The 25,605-nt window shown below is 42.5% G+C and overlaps 1 protein-coding gene across 1 annotated transcript in view; it reads left to right on the plus strand.

Annotated features, from left to right (window-relative positions):
* LOC311059114 (WAS/WASL-interacting protein family member 1-like) overlaps window positions 1-25,605 on the plus strand; it is a 41,304-nt gene that overhangs the window by 11,040 nt on the left and 4,659 nt on the right. The window contains 10 exon segments of the mRNA XM_084076762.1: window positions 11,738-11,844; window positions 14,464-14,593; window positions 15,164-15,340; window positions 15,993-16,310; window positions 17,740-18,076; window positions 18,078-18,115; window positions 18,118-18,238; window positions 19,590-19,687; window positions 20,494-20,829; window positions 25,032-25,154. Coding sequence (XP_083932888.1) covers window positions 11,782-11,844; window positions 14,464-14,593; window positions 15,164-15,340; window positions 15,993-16,310; window positions 17,740-18,076; window positions 18,078-18,115; window positions 18,118-18,238; window positions 19,590-19,687; window positions 20,494-20,829; window positions 25,032-25,154 — 1,741 coding nt within the window. The 5' untranslated portion in view covers window positions 11,738-11,781.

Genomic DNA, 25,605 nt, shown 5'->3' on the forward strand with positions numbered 1-25,605 from the left:
TGCGTGTGAATGAATGCCGGTTGAACCCCACCGGCACGCCCGTGCATTCTTCGCTCGTGCAATTCACGAAAGTGTTTAATAACTTTATTTTTTTTGTATGACACGTTTTTCAGGGGATTTCGTTATAAAATAATCAAAATCATACTATGAGCGGTGTTTTGTAGTTTATCAAACAGACTTTTGATATAGTTGTGCTGTTGTTAAAATGGGTCTCTTGATTTCTTCAATTCATCAAGTAGTTTCTTCATTTCTGGATTCTTCATTCACCTTCACCACCTCTACTCCCCTTGCATCCTCTCTCTCTCTCTCTCTCTCTCTCTCTCTCTCTCTCTCTCTCTCTCTCTCTCTCTCTCTCTCTCTCTCTCTCTCGTTCGTTCGTTCCTCGTTTTGCCGGGGACCCTCTGAAACCCCCTTCATAGTCCCCCTGGAGGTCCCAGGACCCCACTTTGAGAACCACACACTGCTCTGCTAATGGTAGTGACACACACACATGCGCGCGCGCACACACGCACAGATCCAGGATAAAACAGGCACTCGGTAGCAGGATGAAGGAGAGGCCATTTTATGGGCATTTGTAAACTAAAACACGTGTGTGTGTGTGTGTGTGTGTGTGTGTGTGTGTGTGTGTGTGTGTGTGTGTGTGTGTGTGTGTGTGTGTGTGTGTGTGTGTGTGTGTGTGTGTGTGTGTGTGTGTGTGTGTGTGTGTGTGTGTGTGTGTGTGTGTGTGTGTGTGTGTGTGTGTGTGTGTGTGTGTGTTCACATCAAAGGGTCCACAACCCGGAATCCTAGATCCCTGCAGGCCAGAACACTGAGTTCACTCTCTGTCTCTCTCTCTCTCTGTGAAACTATCTGAAGAGGGAGGCTGTGCTTAAAGGCCTAATACGTAACTTTGCCCTGTGTTTACATAACAAAACAATATATTCACTTTTTTTTTATCCATCATTTCTTATACCAGCAGTTATCAGCCTTTGGAGTAGTGTGGTGGTGTTTACCTGCAGAAACACACTGTCCTCTTGGTGTATGTGGCTGTTTTCACTGGCCGTTTTTGGTTGCCCAAAAAACGTCCCCGCCTACCAAAACAATCAGTGACAACACCAAAATACAACCAAAATACACAATGACAATGTGGACATCACCACACTACTCCAGTGGATGATGACTGCTGAAATGATGGGTATAAAAATATATACCGTTTTATGTAAACGCAGGGCAAAGTTACATACTATTCCTTTAACCCATTAAGACCGGGAACGAATCTGTGTAATTGTTTTATTTATTTGGCTATTTTTGAAAAAAACAAAAAAATGTGTGTAAATCTTTGAATATATATATATTTTTAAGCGAACATTTGTAACTCAAATCTTTGCTTCTGGGTATTCTCCAAATGTCTTCTAAATCCTAACAGTTTTGGCCGTGGACCCCCATCTAAAAATATTGTGTTCCAGGGACCCCCAGAAGTTGTAAAAGAGTTAAAAAGTATCGCTTTAAAAATATATATATTCAAAGATTTGCAAAAATGTTCACTATTTTTCAAAAATAGCAGATCTACAAGCTTATAGCGCGGCACAGAGAGTGCCGCACTATGAACTTGTATATCTGCTATTTTTTAATAGCCCTAGAAATCCAAAGAAAGACACAGATGCGTTCCCGATCTTCACTCATTCCCTGCCTGAATTATTTCTGGCCGCGTTTGCCCACTGCCAAGATTTTTCATTGAAAAAAAAAAAGTACTCAGGAGCCGAGATACAGAATTTTTAAGTTAACAAGGAAGTGGATGGGAGTCTAGATCTTCGAAAAATCATATCTCCTTGGTCTTCGGGTCAAATTTAAAATAAGAAATGTGTTTTTTTTTAAAAGTCGTTTTAGTCGTTCTAGGCAGGCATGGCTTATGGGACAAAAGTCGTTTTAGTTGTTCTAGGCAGTGAATGAGTTAAAGGGTTAACTAATATTATATGCTAGAAAGACCGAGAGATTGTAAATAGTTACTGTATGTAATTCTGAAATACAGACCTGTGACTGTGGAAGGAAATGTTGTCTATTTCTCTCATAGCTGCCATTATCTTGACCTAGCCTTGACGACCATGCAGTCCTATGCAAAGGTTAAAGTGTCATTTAGATAGCATAGCATGCAATTTAGACAGATGCCAGATTTATTTGCTTACCTGGCGTCCTATAGTTTCTATAGTTTCAATGTACAGATTTATATTTATATATTATATTACAGATCATATTGTTTAGACCAGGGGTTCTCAAACGTATTTATACCACAACCCAATTTTATGGGGGAATTATTGTGGCGACCCCACACTTTATTTATTGCGCAATTTCAAAGTGGACATACATAATATCTTAAAATAAAAGAATACATTGTTGGCCTTGAATAATAATATTTATTAGAAAATGAATTCAGAGCAGTTATTCCAGTTTATTTGTAGGCTTATTATTATCAATGAAATGAATGAATAGGCTAATATTGTGGTGGCGTCGCTAAATACCCCAGACTCTGTGCAGCTGTGTGGTTTGCTTAGCTGGAGATCAGGGTTCGATTCCAGCTCAAGGAACTGAAACGTTAACCATAGCAATAAAAGCAACGGAAGTGTTTCTGCGTACGCATTTGTAAACCGAAGCATATTTAGCCAAAATGTCTTAATCCAGCTCGTGATTTTATCTGTTAGCCCACCGACCGTCTGTTTTCCTCCATCCGGGCCGGGGCAGAATAGGCTCTATGCACAGCAGCCATATTGGAAAGAAATTGGGCTTCTTCTTACTTCCTTCACATAGAAATTGATCTATTGAAGATTCTGACTTTCAAATGTACATTTTTTGTTTTGATTGTATTGCTGTATTGTTGTATTGTGCTTTTTGCTTTGGCAATGTAAACGTATGTTTTCTCATGCCAATAAAGCCCTTTGAATTGAATTGAATTGATACTAATGAAGGCTCTGTTCCATTCTGGTCAGGGTGCTGATATCGTGCATGTTGGCTTACTAGAAACACTCCATTTTGGTTCCAAAATGGCCCCTTATGGTGGGTGTGTAACTCTGAGAATGTACAAATGGAACCAAATGGACCCGTAAGGGTCCATTTGGTTCCATTTGTACACTCTCTGAGTTATGGAAAATAAGACTTGAAAATAAGACAACCACTATGCCACACTAAATGGAACAGAGCCTTAATTAGTATCATTGGTAACACCTGTGAAGGAAGTAAGGAAGGGGCCCAATTCATTCCCAATATGGCTGCTGTGCATAGAGCCTATAGGCTACTGGCTGACTGTGAGCAGGACCTCCCCACTCGGGTGTCAGGTGACAGGTCGCAAGATCTGTAAATTGAACGCAGTTTTTGGACATAAATGCCGATTCGGGGGCTTATTTTGTTTGCAGGCACACATACACAAGTTCAACAGATACAATATACACAGGGTCTGCTCCGACGTCTATTAATTTAACTCCGTGTGGTCCATGTATTTGTACCCTCTCAAAGTTACCAAAACTCCCAAGACGGCTATTGTAAGCCAATCGCTCACATTGAACATGATTCCTGGCCTGCCATACAACTATATCGTTTATGAGCAGCAAAATCAAGCAAGGGGCTTGTGTATGTTTTATGTCTTACGTTGCTGCTGGTTCTCCGTCGGTTGGAGCTGGGTGAGGAGTCGAGTAGAGCCGCTCTCTGTGGAGTTATTGTGGAGTTCAGTGCGGAACTGCCACGGAAAATTAAAGGAATACACAAAGTTGTCTTATACACCACAAATTAAGAACAATGCACATGCATTTCATTGAAGACAACAGCTGTCCTCTCAGAGTCAGGTTTAACTCTTATCATTGGCTCACTTTACGCTTGTCATTCATGCATTACAAATGACTATTAGGGCTGCAGGAAAAAATCGATACGAATCGCGATTCTCATGTTGGACGATTCAGTATCGATTATCATAAAAAAAAAACGATTTAGAAAATGTTTTTCTTTTTTTTTTCGTTATGATTTTTGTGTAATGACATTTTTGAGAAGTGGCAAGTTCTGGGCTGAATCGGGAAATGAATCGATTTTGAATCAACAAAAAAAAAATGTAATCGAGAATTTTGTTTTGAAAATTTAGAGGAGGGATGAGACATTATGCTCTGTTCTTTCTTGCTTTCTTGTCCTCATTTAAGGCTCTGACAGCTTCAAGAAAAAAGCACTCTTGACTGAGTGTTGCTTTGAGGCATCGGTACCAATTTCATCCAATCAGGAGAGAGAACTCGCACAGGATAAACAAGTGAAATTGGACGTGATTAAACCATTAAGCGAGCAGACAACATTTGAACTAGAACAACAAGCTGATGAATGATCTTTGTGGAGTTCTGGATGAAATGTGTAGCCCGTCTGAAAATGTATTTTATGTTTACTAAAGAGCCGGAGAGACGGGGAGACTCATCAGATTCAGAGTTACTGAATAAACAGTATATAGCAGTGGTTACTATCACAATATAGAACTTTAACTTTTTAACAAAAAACCTTTTGTTTTAACCAAAGAAATATCACTTACACCACATGGCATCAATGGACCTCATTCACCAACCGTTCTTAACTCATTGAGTGCCATTAACGTGTTTCACGTGTTTTTACCGCTATGGCTCAACGTGCCAATGACGTGTTTTTGAAAAAATAGTAAAAGAAAAACATGTCCAGAACCCAAGATATCATCATCTGAAGATTTGCAGCTCCATCCACTCCTTGTTTAACTTAGAAATGAAAAAGGCTGTATCTCGCTTCCTAAGCACTTTTTGTTTTCTGTGAAAAAAACTCTGGCACTGGGACAACATAATATAGAAATAATTGTTGTTTATTCGTTTTTGTTCTTTTACATACTCATAGGTAGTAAAATTGAGTGCCAGAATTGCCAAACGTAAAAAAAAAAAAAAAAAGTTCTGGCACTCAATGGGTTAAGAGGAAATTTGTTCTTCGACAAAACTTACACAGTTTTCAAGAAGATTTTGGCATACACCAAGGTTTTCTTAACTGTGATTTGTGCTTACAGAACATAATCTACGCACACTCGAGACAAGAGCACTCTTAGGCACATTTGAGTGCTGATATTTGCGCAAAATAAGGTTTTTTTCTGTTTACTTCAATTCTACAATTGTATGATATAGGATTTAAATGACAAGAATATTTCTATCGTATACATTTAGAGCAACGGTTCGGAGCAAGTGCGGTCTGGGGACCCTCAGGGGACCTTGAGGGAGTTCCAGGAGATCCACAGCAAAACGAGGAACAGTTTTAACCATTTTAACCCTGTTTTATACTCTTTTTGGGACAGCTGATCTACAACATCACAGCGCATTAACTTACTGCCCGTTTTGAGCTTGTAGATCGGCAACTTTCGAAACATTTTGATAAATCTTGAAAAATCGTGAATAATGCACAAATCTTCTCTTATGCGAGTCCCTATGATAATTAGGATTAACTGGCACACCCCTTCAAGTTACGAGGATTGGGAATCATCATAATAAGAACATAGCTAAAAACGTATAAGACAATTTCATGAGTCTGACTCGACTTCTCTTAGGAATTCACTTAGGAAGAAATTTCTCTACTCAGACAAAAAAAAAATCAAATAAGTGTAAGTAAAAAGTACAATATTTGCCTCTGAAATGTAGTGGAGTAGAAGCATAAGTGCTGAAAAGTGAACAATACTGTACGCGAGTAAAGCAAAAGTATTTGGAATTGTACTCAAGTACAGTACTTGAGTAAATGTACTGGTGTTTGCATCACAGGAGACAGAACAGAACACGGAGGCTCAGGGTTTGATTCAGACAGCAACGTGTTGTCACAGCAACCCCAATACTGTGGTGCTGGAGCCATGTGGTGACTTCCTGTTTGTCAGCGGCATACAGGAAGTGGCCCCCTGTGTGTGTGTGTGTGTGTGTGTGTGTGTGTGTGTGTGTGTGTGTGTGTGTGTGTGTGTGTGTGTGTGTGTGTGTGTGTGTGTGTGTGTGTGTGTGTGTGTGTGTGTGTGTGTGTGTGTGTGTGTGCGTGCGTGCGTGCGTGCGTGCGTGCGCGCGCGTGCGTGCGTGTGTGTGTGAGAGAGACAGGGTGAGGAGTGAGGTAGATACAAAGTAAAATGGTTTCTACCAGAGAATGAATAACAGACAGATGGTGGATAAAGTAAAAAGAAAGTACTGATTTTCATTTGTTTCGAACATCACAATTAAAAAAAAATAACAAAATCAATCAAAAACTAATCCAACAATCTCAACAAACAATAAATCATATGTGTTCGAAAAGCAGCAGGAAGAAGCTAACGCTTATAATGTCCTAGCCAGCGCTATGAGCTTGTATATCTGCTATTTTTGAATAGCCAAAGTATAAAATAGGGGTTATAGCTCAAATCTAGAATGACAACGATGCGTTCCCGGGTTGAAGGGGTTAATTATACCGCTTGGGATTTGGCTGCATTCTGAGCCAAGCCCACCCTTCAGTGACAGGTTGTATTGAGTGTTGGGTGAATCTCAGATGAACTGTGCAGTGTAGATCAGGGGTGATGCAACTTTGATGATGGAAAGGGCCACTATATTTCCCAACCCGATCTCACACAACTTAGTATCAGTGGTGGAAAAAGTACTCAAATTCTTTACTTAAGTAAAAGTACTGTATCAATACTGCAATATAAAAATACTCTGTTACAAGTAAAAGTCCAGAATTAAAAATGTACTTGAGTAAAAGTACAAAAGTATTGGCATCAAAATGTACTTAAAGTACCAAAAGTAAAAGTACTAAATATTTGAAAATAGCCGATCTACAAGCTCACAACGTGTCGCGATGCGACGCGTTGTGAGCTTGTAGATCTGCTATTTTCAAATAGCCTAGGTATAAAATAGGGCTGAAGTGGTTAATGTATGTTTCATTATATCATAGTTTATATCTGAAAAGTAACTAGTAACTAAAGTTTTCAAATAATTGTAGTGGAGTAAAAGTACAATATTTGCCTCTGAGATGTAGTTGAGTAGAAGTAAAAGTATTGGAAATTGGAAATACTCAAGTAAAGTACAAATACCTCAAAACGTCCCGAACGTTGCAACGTTCCCTTGAGCCTTCTCAGCGCCGTTTGAGTTATGCACCGATAGGCACAGAATGGTACATTTTGTTGTGGGGACTGCTCTGCTTCCGGGTTTTTCCGGGTTGCAACTGGTTACGCCCACAGTGGGACTCGCCGTACATATGCATGGATTTTCGGGTTTTCTAGGCAACTACTGTATGCACGGAATGACGTGCACTGGGTCCGTGCAATGTATGCTAAATTCTGTGAGATCAGGCTGATATTTCCACACTCACTCCAGAGGGCCACATTGCATATATTGTCGGGCAGACACCCCTTATCTCTATATTTTAACTTTTTTTGTAAATGAATGCCGTACTTTATACCATTCTAAGTCACACACAAGTAGCAAAAATAGCAGATCTACAAGCTCAAAACGTGTCGCACTGCAACAAGTTTTGAGCTTGTAGATCTGCTATTTTTGCAATTTTTGAATTGGAATCCTGAAAAGTAACATTTTTATTTAATTTCAAATGCGTTTAGTTATACTTATGTTAACTTTATGAACTTAGATACAAATACATTGGACATGAAAAAGACAATATAAATTTAAAACTTAGTCATTAAGCTACTAATATAGACTGAAGTAATTAAAGTGGGTCATGTTTGCATGTATGGAATTGTAACAGCTGAAATCAATAATATATCAGTATTCTGATATTAACCATGCGGGCCGTATTAAGTGAAGGTTGGGGCCGCATGTGGCCCCCGGGCCGCCAGTTGCCCCTGTATGGTGTATAGTAGATGGTTTATAGTGGTGCATACAGCACTCCTCTCTCCTTGTATCCTTTCTTGTCACCTTTCTTCTCCATAGTTTAGGATGCAGATGTTGGTTACATGTGCACATGTTTTTTTGTACAGAATGTTGTTTAGATATAGCCTAGATTCAGTGGGGGCAAAAGTATCAATACTGCAATGTAGAAATTCTGTATTACAAGTAAAAGGCCGGAATTCTAAATTTACTTGAGTAGGCTGTTTACCTGGTATCCTATAGGTTCAGCTTCCTTTGAGGCTCTATACATTGTTCTCTCTGTACTCGACTATTTACCTTGCCGTTTATTGACTAAGAGTTCATGTTTACTCTGCTTATTCCGACCTCACACGTGTAAGTCGCTCTGGATAAGAGCGTCTGATAAATGCCTACGTCGTAAATCGTAATGCCAGGCCATTAAACACATTTAATGGCAAAGTTGAATTTCCCACACAGGGCACTGGAATGGTTGGTTCTCTATTAGAGTCCCCAGAGTGTACAGTTTACCTTGCAGGAGGTTGTCTGTATAATAGTGTTAACTAAGAGAATGAAACGCTCGCCTCGCACACTGATGGACCGGGAACGCATCTGTGTGTAATTTTCAGGGGTGTGCCGATATATCGTCCCGCGATATATCGCGATACGTTTTCGTGACGATATGTATCGTATTGGGAAAAAAAATATCTTGATTTTTTTTTTTTTTTTACAATAATAATAATCAGGCATGCAAACAGCCCCGAGGTGAAAAGGGTGACAACATGTTGTTTTTTTTCGGGTCAGGTGTCACACTATTGCCCTATTTGGATTCAAAGCGGCTATTGTAGCTGAAAAGCTACAAGTTTGCATGTCTGAATAATGCAAAAACAGAATTATTTGTTTGCATTTGCTTTTTTTCTCCCCCATATATTTTCATAATAAAAAAGTGCGTATCGAAATCGTATCGAAGTTGTGAGCCCAATATCGTATCATATTGTTTCGTGAAATTAGTGTATCGGCACACCCCTAGTAATTTTTCTGATTTCTTTGGGCTATTCAAAAATTGCAGATCTACAAGCTCATAGCGCGGCACCGAGTGCCGCGCTATGAGCTTGCAGATCTGCTATTTTTGAAAAATCATGAAAATCTGGGCTAATATTTAATTATCCAAATCTTTGCTTCTGGGGGGCTCCCTGGAACTAGATATTTTACAAATGTTCGCTTTAAAATATATATATATATATATTCCAAGATTTGCACAAATGTTCACGACTTTTCAAAAATAGCAGATCTACAAGCTCATATGAGCTTGTAGATCCCATATTTTTGAATAGCCAGAGGAATCTAAAAATGACACACAGATGCGTTCCCAGTCTTAAAGGGTTAAGGACGATCCTACATGGCTTCTGAATCAGTACTGTAGTTCTCAATTTTTTTCGTGTCAAGGAACCCCCAAAATTATATGTATTTGGCCGCGGGCCCCCATCTCTTTTTTTGTGTGTCAGGTACCCCCTAAAATAATGCTTTCCCGGTGTAATGGGTTAGAGACATTTTTTTAATTCATTGCACCCTAACCCATTAAGACCGGAAACACATCTGTCATTTTAAGATTTATTTGGGCTATTTAAAAATAGCAGATATACAAGCTCATCTATTTATTTATTTTTTAATCTTAAAAACGTGTGCAAATCTTTGAATGTAATACATTTTCAACTCAAATCCTTGCTTCTGGGGGTCCCTGGAACCAAATATGTTCAGACGGGGGTCCACGGCCAAATACATAATAATTTTGGGAGGTCCTTGGCATGAAAAGGTTTAAGAACCACTGATATTTAGCAACATAAGTAAAGCATAATATAAAAACTCATAGCGCAGCACTTGGTGCCACGCTATGAGCTTGTAGATCTAATGGGTTAAAACCTGAAAATGCTGTGTCGTTTTGGGCTACATGCCTTTCATCAGACCAAAGTGACATGTGACAGAGACACTTACATAGATGCACATGATCACAAATTAAATGTGAAAACCATTGGTTTTCACATTTAAACCCATTAAAACTGGGAACTGTGTAACCACTTAAACCATTATTTTATACTTTGGCTATTCAAAAAATAGCAGATATAAAAGCTACGAGCTTGTAGATCTGCAAAAAAAAAAGAATATCGTGAAAATTTGTTTAAATCTTTGAATAAATCAATTTTTTTTAAAGCTGCCATGTCACCTATGTATAAATATCGTCTTTGTCAGGTGGGAAAAAAATGCAAAAGTAGCAGATCTACAAGCTCGCAGATCTGCTACTTTTGTGTGACGCTGTAGTATGATCAAGTAGGGCGTTAACTTACAGTAAAACTCAAAATGTAAAATGATAGAGATAAGAGATTTCTGCCCGACAGCAACGATGTATGTTTACACGTCGCGTGGTGACAACAAGTTCCCTAAAACCACAACACCACACCTTCTAGTTCCTGTTTAGCTGAAGGATTTAATGTAGGCTGTATGTCAACGGATTTATGAGTTCAAATTGTGGCTCATATCATCGTGTGTGTGTGTGTGTGTGTGTGTGTGTGAGAAAGTGAGACGTTGTGAGGGCAACTGTCCTGGTCTGGTCCTCACAAGCGAACAATTTTTAGAGTTAGATTCTTAGACTTAGATTTTTACATTCATGTAGCCGATCTACAAGCTCACCTTTTTTTTTTCCTGGTGCGTGACACCGGCACACAACTACTGGAAGTTTAGCTCAGGGTTATATAATACAAAGGTAACCGGAAGGCTCGCCCCAAAACACAGGCGCCGGACCGCTCGCCCCCTAGTGATTCTTGTATTCGTTTTACTGAGGTTACATTTAGGAATAAGGTTAGGTTTAGACATAGTTTTACTGAGGTTACGTTTAGGAATAAGCTTAGGTTTAGACATAGTTTTACTGAGGTTACGTTTAGGAATAAGGTTAGGTTTAGGCATAGTTTTACTGAGGTTACGTTTAGGAATAAGGTTAGGTTTAGACATAGTTTTACTGAGGTTACGTTTAGGAATAAGCTTAGGTTTAGACATAGTTTTACTGAGGTTACGTTTAGGAATAAGGTTAGGTTTAGGCATAGTTTTACTGAGGTTACGTTTAGGAATAAGGTTAGGTTTAGACATAGTTTTACTGAGGTTACGTTTAGGAATAAGGTTAGGTTTAGACATAGTTTTACTGAGGTTACGTTTCGGAATAAGCTTAGGTTTAGACATAGTTTTACTGAGGTTACGTTTAGGAATAAGGTTAGGTTTAGACATAGTTTTACTGAGGTTACATTTAGGAATAAGGTTAGGTTTAGGCATAGTTTTACTGAGGCTGTGTTTAGGAATAAGGTTAGGTTTTGGCATAGTTTTACTGAGGTTACGTTTAGGAATAAGGTTAGGTTTAGACATAGTTTTACTGAGTTTACGTTTCAGAATAAGGTTGTGTGTGTGTGTGTGTGTGTGTGTGTGTGTGTGTGTGTGTGTGTGTGTGTGTGTGTGTGTGTGTGTGTGTGTGTGTGTGTGTGTGTGTGTGTGTGTGTGCGCGCGTGCGTGTTAGCATATGACAAATGGACATTGTGAGGGCCATTTTCCTGGTCTTCACAAGAGAAATGGTGTTCTTTTGGTAGAATTCTCTTTTGGAGAAATTTGGAAAATATTCATTTTGGGATTAGGATTAGACATTTAGAAGTTAGGTTTAGAGATCAGAGATGGAGTTATGTCTAATTTACACTTAGTTGGTGTCGTGCACCGAAAAAATAGCCGATCTCCAAGACTGCTTGTAGATCTAAAATGTTTCGGCTTATGGTTACAAATGACGTTTTTAAAATGTTTTTAAATGGCTTCCAAAAAATCACCGTCTTACAATGTTGACGTCCTCACAGCAAGTATCGTAACACAAACCTGTGTGTGTGTGTGTGTGTCCTCTCCAGTGTGCAACGTCCAGCGCACCTGAAAGTGTGAAGAGAACAGAAGAATGCCAGGACCACCTCCCCCCCCTCCCCCGCCCGGACCCCCACCTCCCCCCACCTTTGCTGTGGTGAGTCTCACATCAACCCCTCATGACTATAATAGGGGTTACTTGGAACCCCCGAAACCGTCGGAAAACCGGAGGACGCTTCTGTCACATTTTTGGAACTTTTTCCGGACACTGTTTTCCGGACACTAACCCCTTTTGGGGTTCTTGTTGCTATGTACAGTATATAGCAGTGGTGTTCAACCTTTTTCGCGTCAAGGACCCCCAAATTGACACATATTAGCCCACCGGACCCCCATTCGAAAAGATATGCCAGGGACTCAACCATTTTGATTTCTTGGGGTTCCCAATCTACACTGTATCATCATCATTAATGTTCATTTAACTCTGAGAGTGTACAAATGGGACCATTTGTACACTCTCAGAGTTAGAGACACATACGGGTCATTTTGGTTCCTAACTATTAGTTTGGCTGGGGACCCCCCGGAACCCCCTCAAGGACCACTGGTGGTCCCCGGACCACTGGTTGAGAAACCACTGGTACTGTATAGTGCAACATACATTTGGAATTTTGGAATCAATATTTGAAGTTTTTCAGAAAGCTTAGGTCAGGATTTTCGAAGGCTTTTTTTAGAAGCGGAACATTTTCATAACTCCATCCCGAGTCCACCGCAGCTAAAAACAGTGTGGACCCACTGTGGAGGGTTTTCTGTCAATATGAACGTCAGATATCACACACAAAAAATAGAAAATGTTCTACTGTACCACTCGTCCAAGGATATAATAACATCGTATAAAGGTAAGAAAAAGGCTAGTCCGGAATTCTCCTTTAAGTAAAAGGATCAATACCACGATGTAGAAATACTCAATGTACTACTACAATTAAAAGTCCAAAACTATTTGCATTTTTTTTTTGATAAAAAATGGTATCAAAATCTTTCAAAAGTTACAGATCTAAAGCATTTAGATCTGCAATTTCTTTAATAAGTACAAGTACAACATAACTTAATGTAAGCTCAAGTGGTCATTCCAACTTTTGTAATAAAGTTTTTGCCACCCATGACGCTCATGGGGGGCAAACTCGCACCGGTAAGTAAAATAAAATAGTGAATTAGAGACGGCTGGACCAGCTTATGAACAAACACTATATTTCTGAACGATTGAGACCTTTGTCATATAATCGGTTCAAGAATATATAAAAGAAGACGTGATATCACGGGTTGGTTTGTCATCGCTGGTTTGTCGATGTTATTATTTTACATCTAAACAGCGGGAGGTATCGTTTCAAGCTCGGTAGTATATCACAAGATTTGGTTGTCAGGCTATGATGGACAGTCTCGTGATACTTTGGCTCGTTCATAAACATACTTTGTGCTCTTCAGATACCTCTATCAAATGATACAGTGTGCACGTCGAAAAGCAACAAGGCAGAAAACAATGTTTGATGTGTCTTATTTTATTTCCCTGGACCGAGTACTTTACAAAGGTCTCAATCGTTCGAAAATCGTTCAAAAATAGCAGTTTTAGATCTGCTATTTTTGGAAAAATCTTGGAAAATGTGTGCAAGTCTTTGAATATATATATATGTTTAACTGAATTCTTTGCTTCTTGGGGATTCTGCAAATATCTTCTACATCCTAACTGTTTTTCTAACGTATGTTGCTATAATATCAGTGGTTCTCAAACTTTTTCATGTCAAGGACCACCCAAAATGATATGTATTTGGCCTTTCTCAAAATATTTTGTTCCAGGGACACCCAGAAGTTGTTACAAGAGTTAAAAATGTTCGCTTTAAAAATATATATATATTCAAAGATTTGCAAAAAAAGTAAATGGATTTACTTCATATAAACTTGTATAACTGCTATTTTTGAATAGCGAAATAAATCTAAAAATAACACAGATGGTTTTCCGGTCTGCAGATTACCACCCCGGTGTGACGAATCTGCCGACTGGTATAGCAGGATAGAGAAAATGACATTTACCTTCCTTGGGGTTCATGCAGGATGCTGACTTCATTACTAGTCACATGACAAAAGTTTCATGGGCTCAGTTTCATGCTTCTGAATCTGATCCTTTTACACAGAGACACCTTGTGGGTGAAATGTGTCATTGCAGACTGTGTGACGAGGCAAAAGAGCAGCATGATGAACATCATAGAGATACAACTACAACAAAAGATCAGGGGAAAAAACCTAACCGGGGGGGGGGGGGGGGGGGGGGGGGGTTCCAGGGGGTCCCCAGCAAAAGTAGTTGACATAGCATCACAATCATTTTAACCACTCAAAAATAGCAGATCTACAAGCTCGCACGAGCTTGTACATCTGCTATTTTTGAAAATGTAAAAAAAAAAAAAAAAATCAGATGGTGGTCTGCAGCCAAATATATATCAATTTGGGGGTCCTTGGCATGGAAATGTTTGAGAACTACTGCCATAGGTCATCAGGTAGAGCGTTCCAAAGCCTAGGATCCCGGACTGCAAAGGCCTGGTCGCCCGTTGTGATGAGACAGGCTTTGGGAGCCTTGTCTGAGGATTTAAGGCAGTGGTTTGAGGCTAACTAAAAGTGTGTGTGTGTGTGTGTGTGTGTGTGTGTGTGTGTGTGTGTGTGTGTGTGTGTGTGTGTGTGTGTGTGTGTGTGTGTGTGTGTGTGTGTGCGTGTGTGCGTGTGTGCGTGTGTGCAGGCCAACACAAACAAACCGTCATTGAATCGCTCTGAGCAGCATGGCAGGAACGCCCTCCTCGGTGACATCAGCAAAGGAGCCAGGTTAAAGAAGACGGTGACCAATGACCGCAGTGTACCCATACTGGACAGTACGTTTTTTACATTTTGTTATCATTCTATCATTTATCATTAAACAATGGTGAAACCATTTACATGCGAGTATAATGTCATATACATTTCTATCTGTCATGAATGCGTTGCCGACGTAAAAGCAACTCCTCATCATTCAGGTTATTTGTGTGTCTAAAACACACAAATCAGCTTCATATCCACTTTAGACATTAGCTTGGATACTGTAGTAGCCAGTAGCCACATACTGTATATCCATTCATAACGGATTGATAGCCTTAATATCTTACAATATTGGTTCTATTTAAAAAAAAAAGTTTATTTGGGGAAACTGTAGCTGTAGAGAGTCTTTGGTACAACTATTGTTCCAAGTTACTGTATATGACAGATGACCTGGCAGAGTGAACGTGTCTCGTTGTAAATCATCATAAAGCTATTTAACACAAATGTTAACAACACAGTATATGTATATAACCATGAATGACTGACTGATTGACTAGTCAGTCAGTTGGTGTCAGAGTGAGTCAGTGAGTGGATGGATGGATGGGTGTGTATACTGTAACTTAACAGATGTTATTCTCTCTCCTCAGAACCTAAAGGTGGAGGTGGAGGTGGAGGAGGAGGCGGCGGTGGTGGTGGAGGAGGAGGCGGCGGCGGTGGTGGTGGTGGTGGTGGTGGTGGAGGAGGAGGAGGAGGAGGATTAGGAGGTCTGTTCGCGGGCGGGATGCCCAAACTCCGCTCAGCAGGATCGAGCAGAGACTCCAACGGTAAGAACTATCTTCTGACGTTCCAACATTCTGCAAAAAATAGCCCATCCAAGAAGATAGTTTGTTGTGATTCATTTTACACATTTCTCTTCCGCTTAGACTCTAAACGGAAGTACTGGAATTTGGCGGAATTACCGGCCAAGGAAATGACGTTGATGTTTTCTTCGTGAATGAAACGAGGGTTGTGATAGGCTCTATCCACAGCAACCATATTATGAAAACATTCACAGGTGTTACCAATGATGCTAATGAAGGCTCTGTTCCATTTAGTCTAGCACAGTGGTTTCCACGACCCCCCACAACTCTGAGAGTGTACAAATGAAACCAAATGGACCCACACTCTCAGTATGACACACATGTAAGGGGCCATTTGGAAGCCCATGAGGGTCCCTGGACCCCAACTGTAGACCCACTGGTGTAACAGAGTGTTTCCAGTGAGCCAACATGCACAATATCAGCACCCTGACTCTGTTTGACCAGAATGGAACAGAGCCTTCATTAGTGTCATTGGTAACACCTGTGAATGTCTTCATAATATGGCTGCTGTGAATAGAGCCTATTGGTCAAAAAATATAGTTTCCGGGGGAATTGGGAAATTTCTTTGAATTTTTAGAATCACTGTTATATTGAGGGTCCCTCTCTTCTCCACCAGACTCGGCCCCCGCCCGGGGCCCCATGCTGCCCCCAGGGGCCCGCTCCGCTGGCCCTCGGCCCTTCGGCGCCCAGTCCAGCGCACTCCCCCCCGCCGGCCCCCCTCGGTTCGGAGGGGCTCCTCCCATTCCTCGCGGCGGGGGCCCGGACCTCCCCAAGAGCCGCTCCACCCCCTCGTTCGGACGGTCGGACACCCCGGGCGGCCCCCCCCCTCCTCCGGTCCCCAGCACCCCTCGACCCGGGTCCCAGGGGTCTCGCGGGGGGCCCCCGCCGCCCCCCTTCCCCGGGGGGCCGAGGCCCGGCGCCACTTCAGGACAAGGTTATTATAATTATTTTTTATTTTATTTCTTTTTGTTTTCACATTGTATTCATTTGGATTGTTTGTTTTTTTGCCTTTATGTTCAAGATTCGTTTTGATTTCATTTTAACCCATTCAGACCGGGAACGCAGCTGTGTGTCATTTTAAGATTTCTTTGGGCTATTCAAAAATAGCAGATCTACAAGATTCATAGCGCGGCACCGAGTGCCGCGCTATGAATCTTTGCTTCTGGGGGTCCCTGGAACAACATATTTTGAGATATTTTTGTTTTTTAATATTTTTTATATTTTTTATGTATTTGTTATATATTTTATATATTTATATTTTTTATGTTTAAAAAAAACGGATTTAGAAAACATTTTTAGAAACGGCCTCAGGTCTTAATGGCTTAAAGCGACTTTGCTAGTTCAGTTTATTTATTTATTTAAAGGCTTTGGTTAGTTTAGGGCTAAAAGGATAACACAAAAAAAAGTCCTGGAGACTTGTTTCTATTGTGGTCCTGTGTATTCAATTCATCAATAGAGCGTGTCGTCAACAAATAGCTATATAAAAAGAAAAAACGGGGCGGTTGTGTCTGACTCTCATTTTCAAGGTTATTTAATATCTTATGTCAGGATACCAATGTTATCCAATCAGGAGAGAGAACTCACAGGAGACAGGATAAACAAGTGATGTTGTTGGAAGTGATGACACAAAGGAATGAGCAGACAAAAGTGGAACTAGAACACTCAAAATAAAAGAAATTGGCAACCCACCTGAAGATGTATTTTCTGTTTATTGACCCATTCAGACTGGGAACGCATCTGTGTCATTTTAACACATTGAGTGCCATAAACAGTCCGGCCCCTTTTTTGAGAATCCATGCGTCGTGGGCCATAAACGGTCCGGACCATTTTTTTGGCCCATTTATTATACATGGGGCCCTTTGGGATCATCCAAGGAGTCTCTGAGAAGGAGAGGCCGGCTGTGGATCCATGTCAAAAATCCTTCCGGTCGGCCGCTCCAATGTTAACTCCTTGACTAAAAGCTTAATATCTCCATTTCTTTTTAACGTGGTGGAAGTGAGCCGTTTTCGATCGGCGATCACTCTGCAATGGAGGATCGTGTTAGAAATATTATTGTTCCAGGCGTTAGTCGGGACCCTCCGCCGTCTCGCACGCACGCTTTGTTTACATGCACGTCCTCGTCGGGGCTTCTACAGCACGAAACATATCAACGTAAGTGGATGGAAGATATGCAGGCACTGAACTTATAATATTTTTAATAAACCTCTGGCACACAATGCGTTAAGATTTATTTGGCTATTCCAAAATAGCAGATCTACAAGCTCATAGCTTGTAGATCTGCCAATTTTGAAAAGTCGTGAAAATGTGTGCAAATCTTTGAATCACTTACTGCACCTTCTAACTCTAAAAACCTTGCTTTCCAGGACCCCCTGGCGGACCTCCCAGCCTGCCTCCGGGGAGGCACGGACCCCTCCCTCCCCCACCGGGGGGAGCCGCCTCCTTCTCGTCTGGGGGGCCGCCGCCGCGGCCCGGCGCGGCCGGCCTCCCTCCGCCCCCTCCCCCCTCCAACAACACCCCCACCTCCTCTCTCTCCTCCTCCTCTCGGCCCCCCCTGCCCTCGGGGAGACCGCCGCTCCCGGACGACCGGCCCCCGCCGCCCCCGGCCCCCATGATGATGGGGGGCGGGGGCGTCGGCGGCCACCGTCCCTCCATGCCTCGTGACGGACCCCCGCCTCCCCCTCCGTCTTTCAACTCCAAACCCTCCTCCTCCTCTTCCCTCTCCTCTCGCTCCTCGCCCGGCGGGCCGCCCCTCCCCCCGGGTCGCCCGGGACCCCCCAGCCTTCCGCCCGCGCCCCCGGCGGCGGGCGGCGGCGACGACCACGGGACCCCCCGCCTGCCCCAGAGGAACATGTCGCTCAACAGGTAACGTTGTTGTTTTCACGCGGAATCCCTGTTCTGTGGGGGCGAACATTTGTAGAAAAATAGCCTAGGTTGTAGGTCAGCTATGGGCTCTATTCACAGCAACCATATTGGACCTTGTCCTTACTTCCTTCACAGGTGTTACCAATGATACTAATGAAGGCTCTGTTCCATTTCGTGTAGCACAGTGGTTCTCAAACCTTTTAATTTCTAGGAACCCCATAACTCTGAGAGTGTACAAATGGAACCAAATGGACGGGTCCATTTGGTTCCATTTGTACACTCTCAGAGTTACACACCCGCAAGGGGCCATTTGGAACCCCCTCAAGTGTTTCCAGTGAGCCAACATGCACAATGTCAGCACAGTTTCCGTTTGACCAGAATGGGACAGAGCCTTAATTAGTATCATTGGTAACACCTGTGAAGGGAGTAAGAGGAGGCCCAATTTCTTTCCAATATGGCTGCTGTGCATAGAGCCTATTAGACAGTGGTGGGAAAAGTACTCAAATGTTTTACTTAAGAAAAGTATACTGCAATGTAAAAATACTCTCCAGTCCGGAATTAAAAATGTACTTGAGTAAAAGTACAACATGTATCAAAATGTACTTAAAGTACCAAAAGCAGAAAGTACTCATTACGCAGAATGTCCCATTTCAAGTTTTCAAATGTATACAAATCTTTTGAAAATAGCAGATCTACAAGCTCACAATGCGTCGCATCGCGACGCATTGTGAGCTTGTAGATCGGCTATTTTCAAATGGCCGAAATGTACATAGGGCTGAAGTGGTTAATGTATGTTTTGTAATAATAATCAAAATCTACAAAGATTATATATTTAAAGAGCGAGGGATGACAGTAAGAATCCTAAGCATTCTTACTCCACAGTGGGGGGAAAACGGCATCTGAAAGTTTGATGGAATGCATTTTTTACACGTGAGCGCAGTGACCACTTTAACATTGCGCGGTGGGGTTCATTTGGTTACGGCTCGCGCGCATACTGGTTCTTATCGGTGTGACGTCGTCTGATAAGGCGTTTATAGAGCGTATAACAGTCAGATTCTGAAAGTAACCCTCACATTCCATCCCACCACAGGGGATTTCATCAGCTACTGTGTCGTAACAAACCAATATAGACTTACCACCAGGATCCTGGTTGTTAAATGATGCAATATGCTCCTGTAGAAGCCACAAGTGTGTATGCAATCACTCTAGTTTTAAGAAAAAAATGTCAAATTAGCGATCTCACTGAGAAATACTCCAGTGTGATTGGCTAGCGAGACGCATGATGAAATTAATAACTCATAAATAGCACCGCTCACTTCATACTGGGTGTGATTTTTACTTTTCCTAACAGTTCTCCAGCCCCCTCACCCGGTCGAACTGGACCCCTCCCTCCCCCACCCAATGAGAGACCGCCCCCTCTGGGAAGGAACCAATCAACATCACGGACTGGTAAGCGACACTCAATTGTAGTGATTGGAATGAAAGATAGCTGATGATAATATCAATTCATTAATTAATCAATTCATTAATTTATTAGCACACAAAGACTCAATAGGCACAATAGTTGGTCTGCTAGCACTTAACCCTGGGCTAGACTGGGCTGTGCTAGACTATACTGAGCTAGACTGGGCTGTGCTAGACTATACTGGGCTAGACTGGGCTGTGCTAGACTGTACTGGGCTAGACTGGGCTGTGCTAGACTATACTGGGCTAGACTGGGCTGTGCTACACTATACTGGGCTATACTGGGCTATGCTGGGCGGCTCTGGAAATAGCTGATCTACAGGCTCACGCGACACGTTGTGAGCTTGTAGAGCTGCTATTTTCGGCACACAGCGGAGTACAAATCGGGCATTGCGGCGCCATCGATTTAAGTTGACTAAAATCGTATGATATTTAGTCATAAGTTCAAATAGCTGATCTACAAGTAGCCTACACAACGTGTCGATGTAGATCGGCTATTTTAAAAATGATTTTCAAAATAGTAAAAACTGCCAAAAAAAGTTTAGGCGTAAGGGGTAAGGCAGCGTGCAAGATAGGGCCCTTAGTGCTTTGTATTGATGATGATGATGGCCTGCACCGCTGGCGTAGGGGTCCAGGTACCTAGGCGGGTTCGAGTCCCGTGAATCGTGACGTCCTTTGCTACATGTCACTCCCCATTTCCTGTCAGCCTACTGTCCTGTCCATAAAGGCATAAAAGCCCCAAAATAAATCTGTAAAGATGATGACGATGTGACCTGTCTCCTCCCCCCCAGGACCACTCCCTCCCCCTCCCCCCACAGGCCGTCCAGGGGGCGGGGCCAGCGTGAGGTCGGCGCGGGCACCCTCTCCCATCGGCCGCCCGGCGGGCCCGGAGCCCCCCCGCGGCCCCCCCGGAGGCGGAAGACCCCCTCTGCCCCCCGACCGGCCCGGGATGGGTGGGGGCGGGTTCCCTCCCCCTCCCCCACCCATGGGGGGTGGGGGCGGCTTCCCTCCCCCTCCCCCGCCCATGGGCGACAGGCCCGGGATGGGTGGAGGCGGCGGGGGGTTCCCCCCTCCCCCTCCGGCGCCCATGGGCAACGGGTTTCAGAACTCGCACCATCACCCAGCAGGTCAGTACTAGGGCTGTGAACCGTCTGCTATCTCACGATTCGATTCCGATTCATGGGGTCACGATTCAGATTTTTTCAGATTTTTTTCAAAACAAACGATTCTCGATTCAAACCGATTCTCGATTCAAAACATAGGATTTCAGGATCTACTCCAGTCTGCCGGCATGAAAGCAGAGTACATATAATTGTAAAGGTTAAGACCTGAGGCCGATTAAAAAAATGTTTTCTAAATCCTAACGCTTTGAAAAATATATATAAATTCAAATATTTGCACAAATTTTCACGATTTTACAAAAATAGCAGATCTACAAGATCGTAGCGCGGCACTCGGTGCCGTGCTACGAGCTATTTTTGAATAGCCTAAAGAAATCTAAAAGTGACACAGATGCGTTCCCTGATTATAATGTAAACACACAAAGGTAAATCCAAGACAACATCATCTTTGTGTCGCAATCAGCTCCAGCTGTTGAGGCCAGACACAAACATGTTGAGGCCGTCCGCAAACATACGGACGGACAGACAGACACACACACACACACGGTCAAATGTAGGAGTGGTTGGCACCGCTCAAAAAAATTATAATAATAATCGATTTTTGGAAAATGAGAATCGATTCTGAATCGCCCAACATTAAAATCGTGATTTGAGTACGAATCTATTTTTTCCCACACCCCTAGTCAGTACAGAGGTTCTTCAGTACCCCTCCCCCTGATTTCTGAAGCCACTTATACCCCCCTTTACCTAACCACATTTGACTTAGAAAACTGCTCATGGGCCTTTTTTTGAGCAGAGGAACACTTTGGATATCAAGTTCCTGTCAGTCTAATAAGTGGCTATGTACATTTACTACAATTTTGAGGTATTTTTTTACTTTACTGGAGTATTTCCAATACTTTACTTCTACTCCACTGCATTTCAGACGCAAATATTGCACTTTTACTCCACTACAGTTATTTGAAAACTTTAGTTACTTTGCAGATATCCATTTTTATATTATAAAACATACATTAAACACTTCAGCCCTATTTTATACATAGGCTATTTACTTTTGGTACGTATATTTTGATGCCAATACTTTTGTACTTTTACTCAAGTAACATCTTGTAACAGAGTATTTTCATATTATGGTATTGCAACTTTTACTCAAGTCAAACATTGTGAGTACTTTTTCCACCACTGCTTCTGACTAAGAGCAACAGAGAGTTAATTGATGCCCACAACATTCAAACATATCAACCTCTGCTCAAACACAGTTTCATCTGCATTATTAGCACAAATATCCTAACTGAAACAACAGTAAACATGGACTTCTCACGGTTGCGGAAACGATTTAATGTTGGCGTGGTCAATAACCAGGTTGTCACACTCAGCCACTGGTGTCTCTGTCTGTATTGTAGGTCATCGCAATGTCATTGCAATGACCTCTTTCCGTCGGGAGAGAGAGACAAAGGACATAAAACTTGGCTTCGAATGTGAGGGGGATCAGTGTCATTTGCTATAGGCTCTATTCACAGCAGCCATATTATGAAGACATTCACAGGTGTTACCAATGAATACTAATGAATACTAATGAAGGCTCTGTTCCATTCTGGTCAAACAGAGTCAGGGTGCTGATATTGTGCATGTTGGCTCACTGGAAACACTCTGTTACACCAGTGGGTCTACAGTTGGGGTCCAGGGACCCTCATGGGCTTCCAAATGGCGCCTTACGGGTCCATTTGGTTCCATTTGTACACTCTCAGAGTTATGGGGGTCGTGGAAACCACTGTGCTACACTAAATGGAACAGAGCCTTCATTGGCATCATTGGTAACACCTGTGAAGGAAGTGATAATATGGCTGCTGTGCATAGAGCCTATTGTGAGTGTTACTGTAGGCATTAGGGGTTTCACAGAATAGTCGAATATTCAAATATCAAAACCACTATTCGACACTGCACATCAAAAATATTCGCTGATATAGCTTTTGATTCTTATGTTTTTTTTGTTTCTTTTTATAAAGCAGTGGCAATATATCTACAGCAGACATGCAGCTGTGAGCTCTGGTGTTGGTAGTTCTCCATTCAACCATTCATGGTTGATTGTTGTTGATTGCGGTGAAACTTTGCACGCACATTCGCACTACGTTGACAAACAAATGCCACCCTTTTAGATTTGAGCTAAAAAGCATTATTTTACACTTTGGGCTATTCAAAAATAGCAGATCTACAAGCTCGTAGCGCGGCACTCTTGAAAAATCGTGAAAATGTGTGCAAATCTTTGAATATATATATTTTTAAAGCGAACATTTTTAACTCAAATCTTTGCTTCTGGGGGTCCCTGGAACAAAATATTTTGATGGGGTCGGCGGCCAAATACATATCATTTTGGGGGTCCTTGACATGAAAAAGATTGAGCACCACTGATATAGAAACATACGTTTTTCAGAATACTGTTGAGATTTAGGAGACATGTAGAATCGGCTTCAGGTCTCAATGGGTTAACATTGCTCTGTTATAGCGCCACCAGGAGGCCGATTTTTGCAAAACAATACATTTTTATATTAGGCTACTCCTACAAATTGTGTCCAAACATCGCGCAAACCGGTACATATTATCTCTATAGTCAAGTGATCCAGACCGATCCGTCCGATTTTTCATGTTCCATCCTGATTTGGTGAATTCCGAACATTGCTGGCCCACAATAACCTACCTGACCTGGCGGGGGACCTGTGCTCCATGGAGCACTTTATCTAGTTCAACTTTATCTTATTATATGCTTATCAAACAAAGGTGCAAGCGTGAGGCATTATTGATAACAAACAGGTCGTGATGGTGTGAAGTTGATCGTGTATTTCATAGCCTGCTGTTAGAGCATGTTATCATGACGCATCTTAGCCTTGTAGCGACCAAAGGATGGACATATACTGTGGTTGTTGTTTAACATAATAGGATAGGCTTGAACTATCATTTTCTGAGTTATTCCAAGTTAAATAAACTGAATGAATTAAATCTATGCACAGCAGCCATATTATCACTTCTTTCACAGGTGTTACCAATGATACTAATGAAGGCTCTGTTCCATTTAGTCTAGCACAGTGGTTTCCACGACCCCCATAACTCTGACAGTGTACAAATGGAACCAAATGGACCCTTACGGGTCCATTTGGTTCCATTTGTACACTGTCAGAGTTACACACCTGTAAGGGGCCATTTGCAAGCCCATGAGGGTCCCTGGACCCCAACTGTAGACCCACTGGTGTAACAGAGTGTTTCCAGTGAGCCAACATGCACAATATCAGCACCCTGACTCTGTTTGACCAGAATGGAACAGAGCCTTCATTAGTATCATTGGTAACACCTGTGAATGTCTTCATAATATGGCTGCTGTGAATAGAGCCGAGTCGCTACGTTTCACTTCAGCCAACAGCTGCAGTCATGCTTGTGCCTATGCCCAGTCGTGGGAGGGGTGTTGTTTCGAAAATAGCAGATCTACAAGCTCACAACGCGTCCATCTGCGAGGCATTGTCAGTTTTGTATGTCAACCCGGAAAAAGGCTGCTCAGGGTTTAGTCCAATCAGAACTCAGAGCTGCCTTGTTTAACGGCCTCTCATAGCCAATCGATGACTGCTATTTCACCAACCCCGCCTTTTGTCCCACCCTACATTAGTTAACCCTTTACCCGCTGGTTATTTTCGAGGCTTGCAACACAGCGGTTTAATGAGACATGCTCGTTTTTATTGGATGAAAAAGAAAAAGATATATTCGGCTATTCGAATTCGAAGTCGAATACAAAAAATCTGTATTTGTGAATGCCCTAGTACATTGGTTCTCAAAGTGGGGTACGGGGACCCCCAGGGGTCCTTGGGGGGGTTCCAGGGGGCCTTCAGCTAAGTGTGTTAATATAGCATCACAATAATTTTAACCACTTTAACCTTCTGTACTTTGGCCATTCAAAAATAGCAGATCTACAAGCTAATAGTGCGGCATTCGGTGCCGCGCTATGAGCTTGTAGATCTGCTATTTTTTTTAAATCGTGAAAATGTGTGTAACATTTTGAATATATATGTTTTTTAAGCGAACATTTGTAACTCAAATCTTTGCGTCTGGGGGGTCCCTGGCACAACATTTTCAGGTGGGGGTCCGCGGCCAAATACATATCATTTTGGGCCGCGGTAGGCGTTTGTGATGGCACTGTCGTTCAATGTGTTTGTGTGTCGTTCCAGATGAGTGGGAGAGTCGATTCACGTTCCACCCGCTGTCGGACCTGCCTCCCCCCGACCCCTACGTCTCCTGTCAGAAGACCTACCCCAGCAAGATGGCCGCCGGCAAGAGTGATGGGGGACGAGGTACACACACACACGCACGCACGCGCACGCACGCACGCACGCACGCACGCACGCACGCACGCACGCACGCACGCACACACACACACACACACACACACACACACACACACACACACACACACACACACACACACACACACACACACACACACACACACACACACACATGCGCGCACACACACACACACACACACACACACACACACACACACACACACACACACACACACACACACACACACACACACACACACACACACACACACACACACACACACACACACACACACACACACACACACACACGCGCACACACACACACACACACACACACACACACACAGACACACACACACGCATACATACAGGTCGGCAGTGACTCGGGGGGTAGATCGGCCGTCTTGGAGGTGGAGGTTCGCGGTTTCGATCTCCGGCTCCCCCTGCTTTAGTG

This window comes from Gymnoscopelus microlampas, assembly GCF_963454915.1.
Source record: "Gymnoscopelus microlampas genome assembly, chromosome: 13".
Classification (NCBI taxonomy): Eukaryota; Metazoa; Chordata; class Actinopteri; order Myctophiformes; family Myctophidae; genus Gymnoscopelus; species Gymnoscopelus microlampas.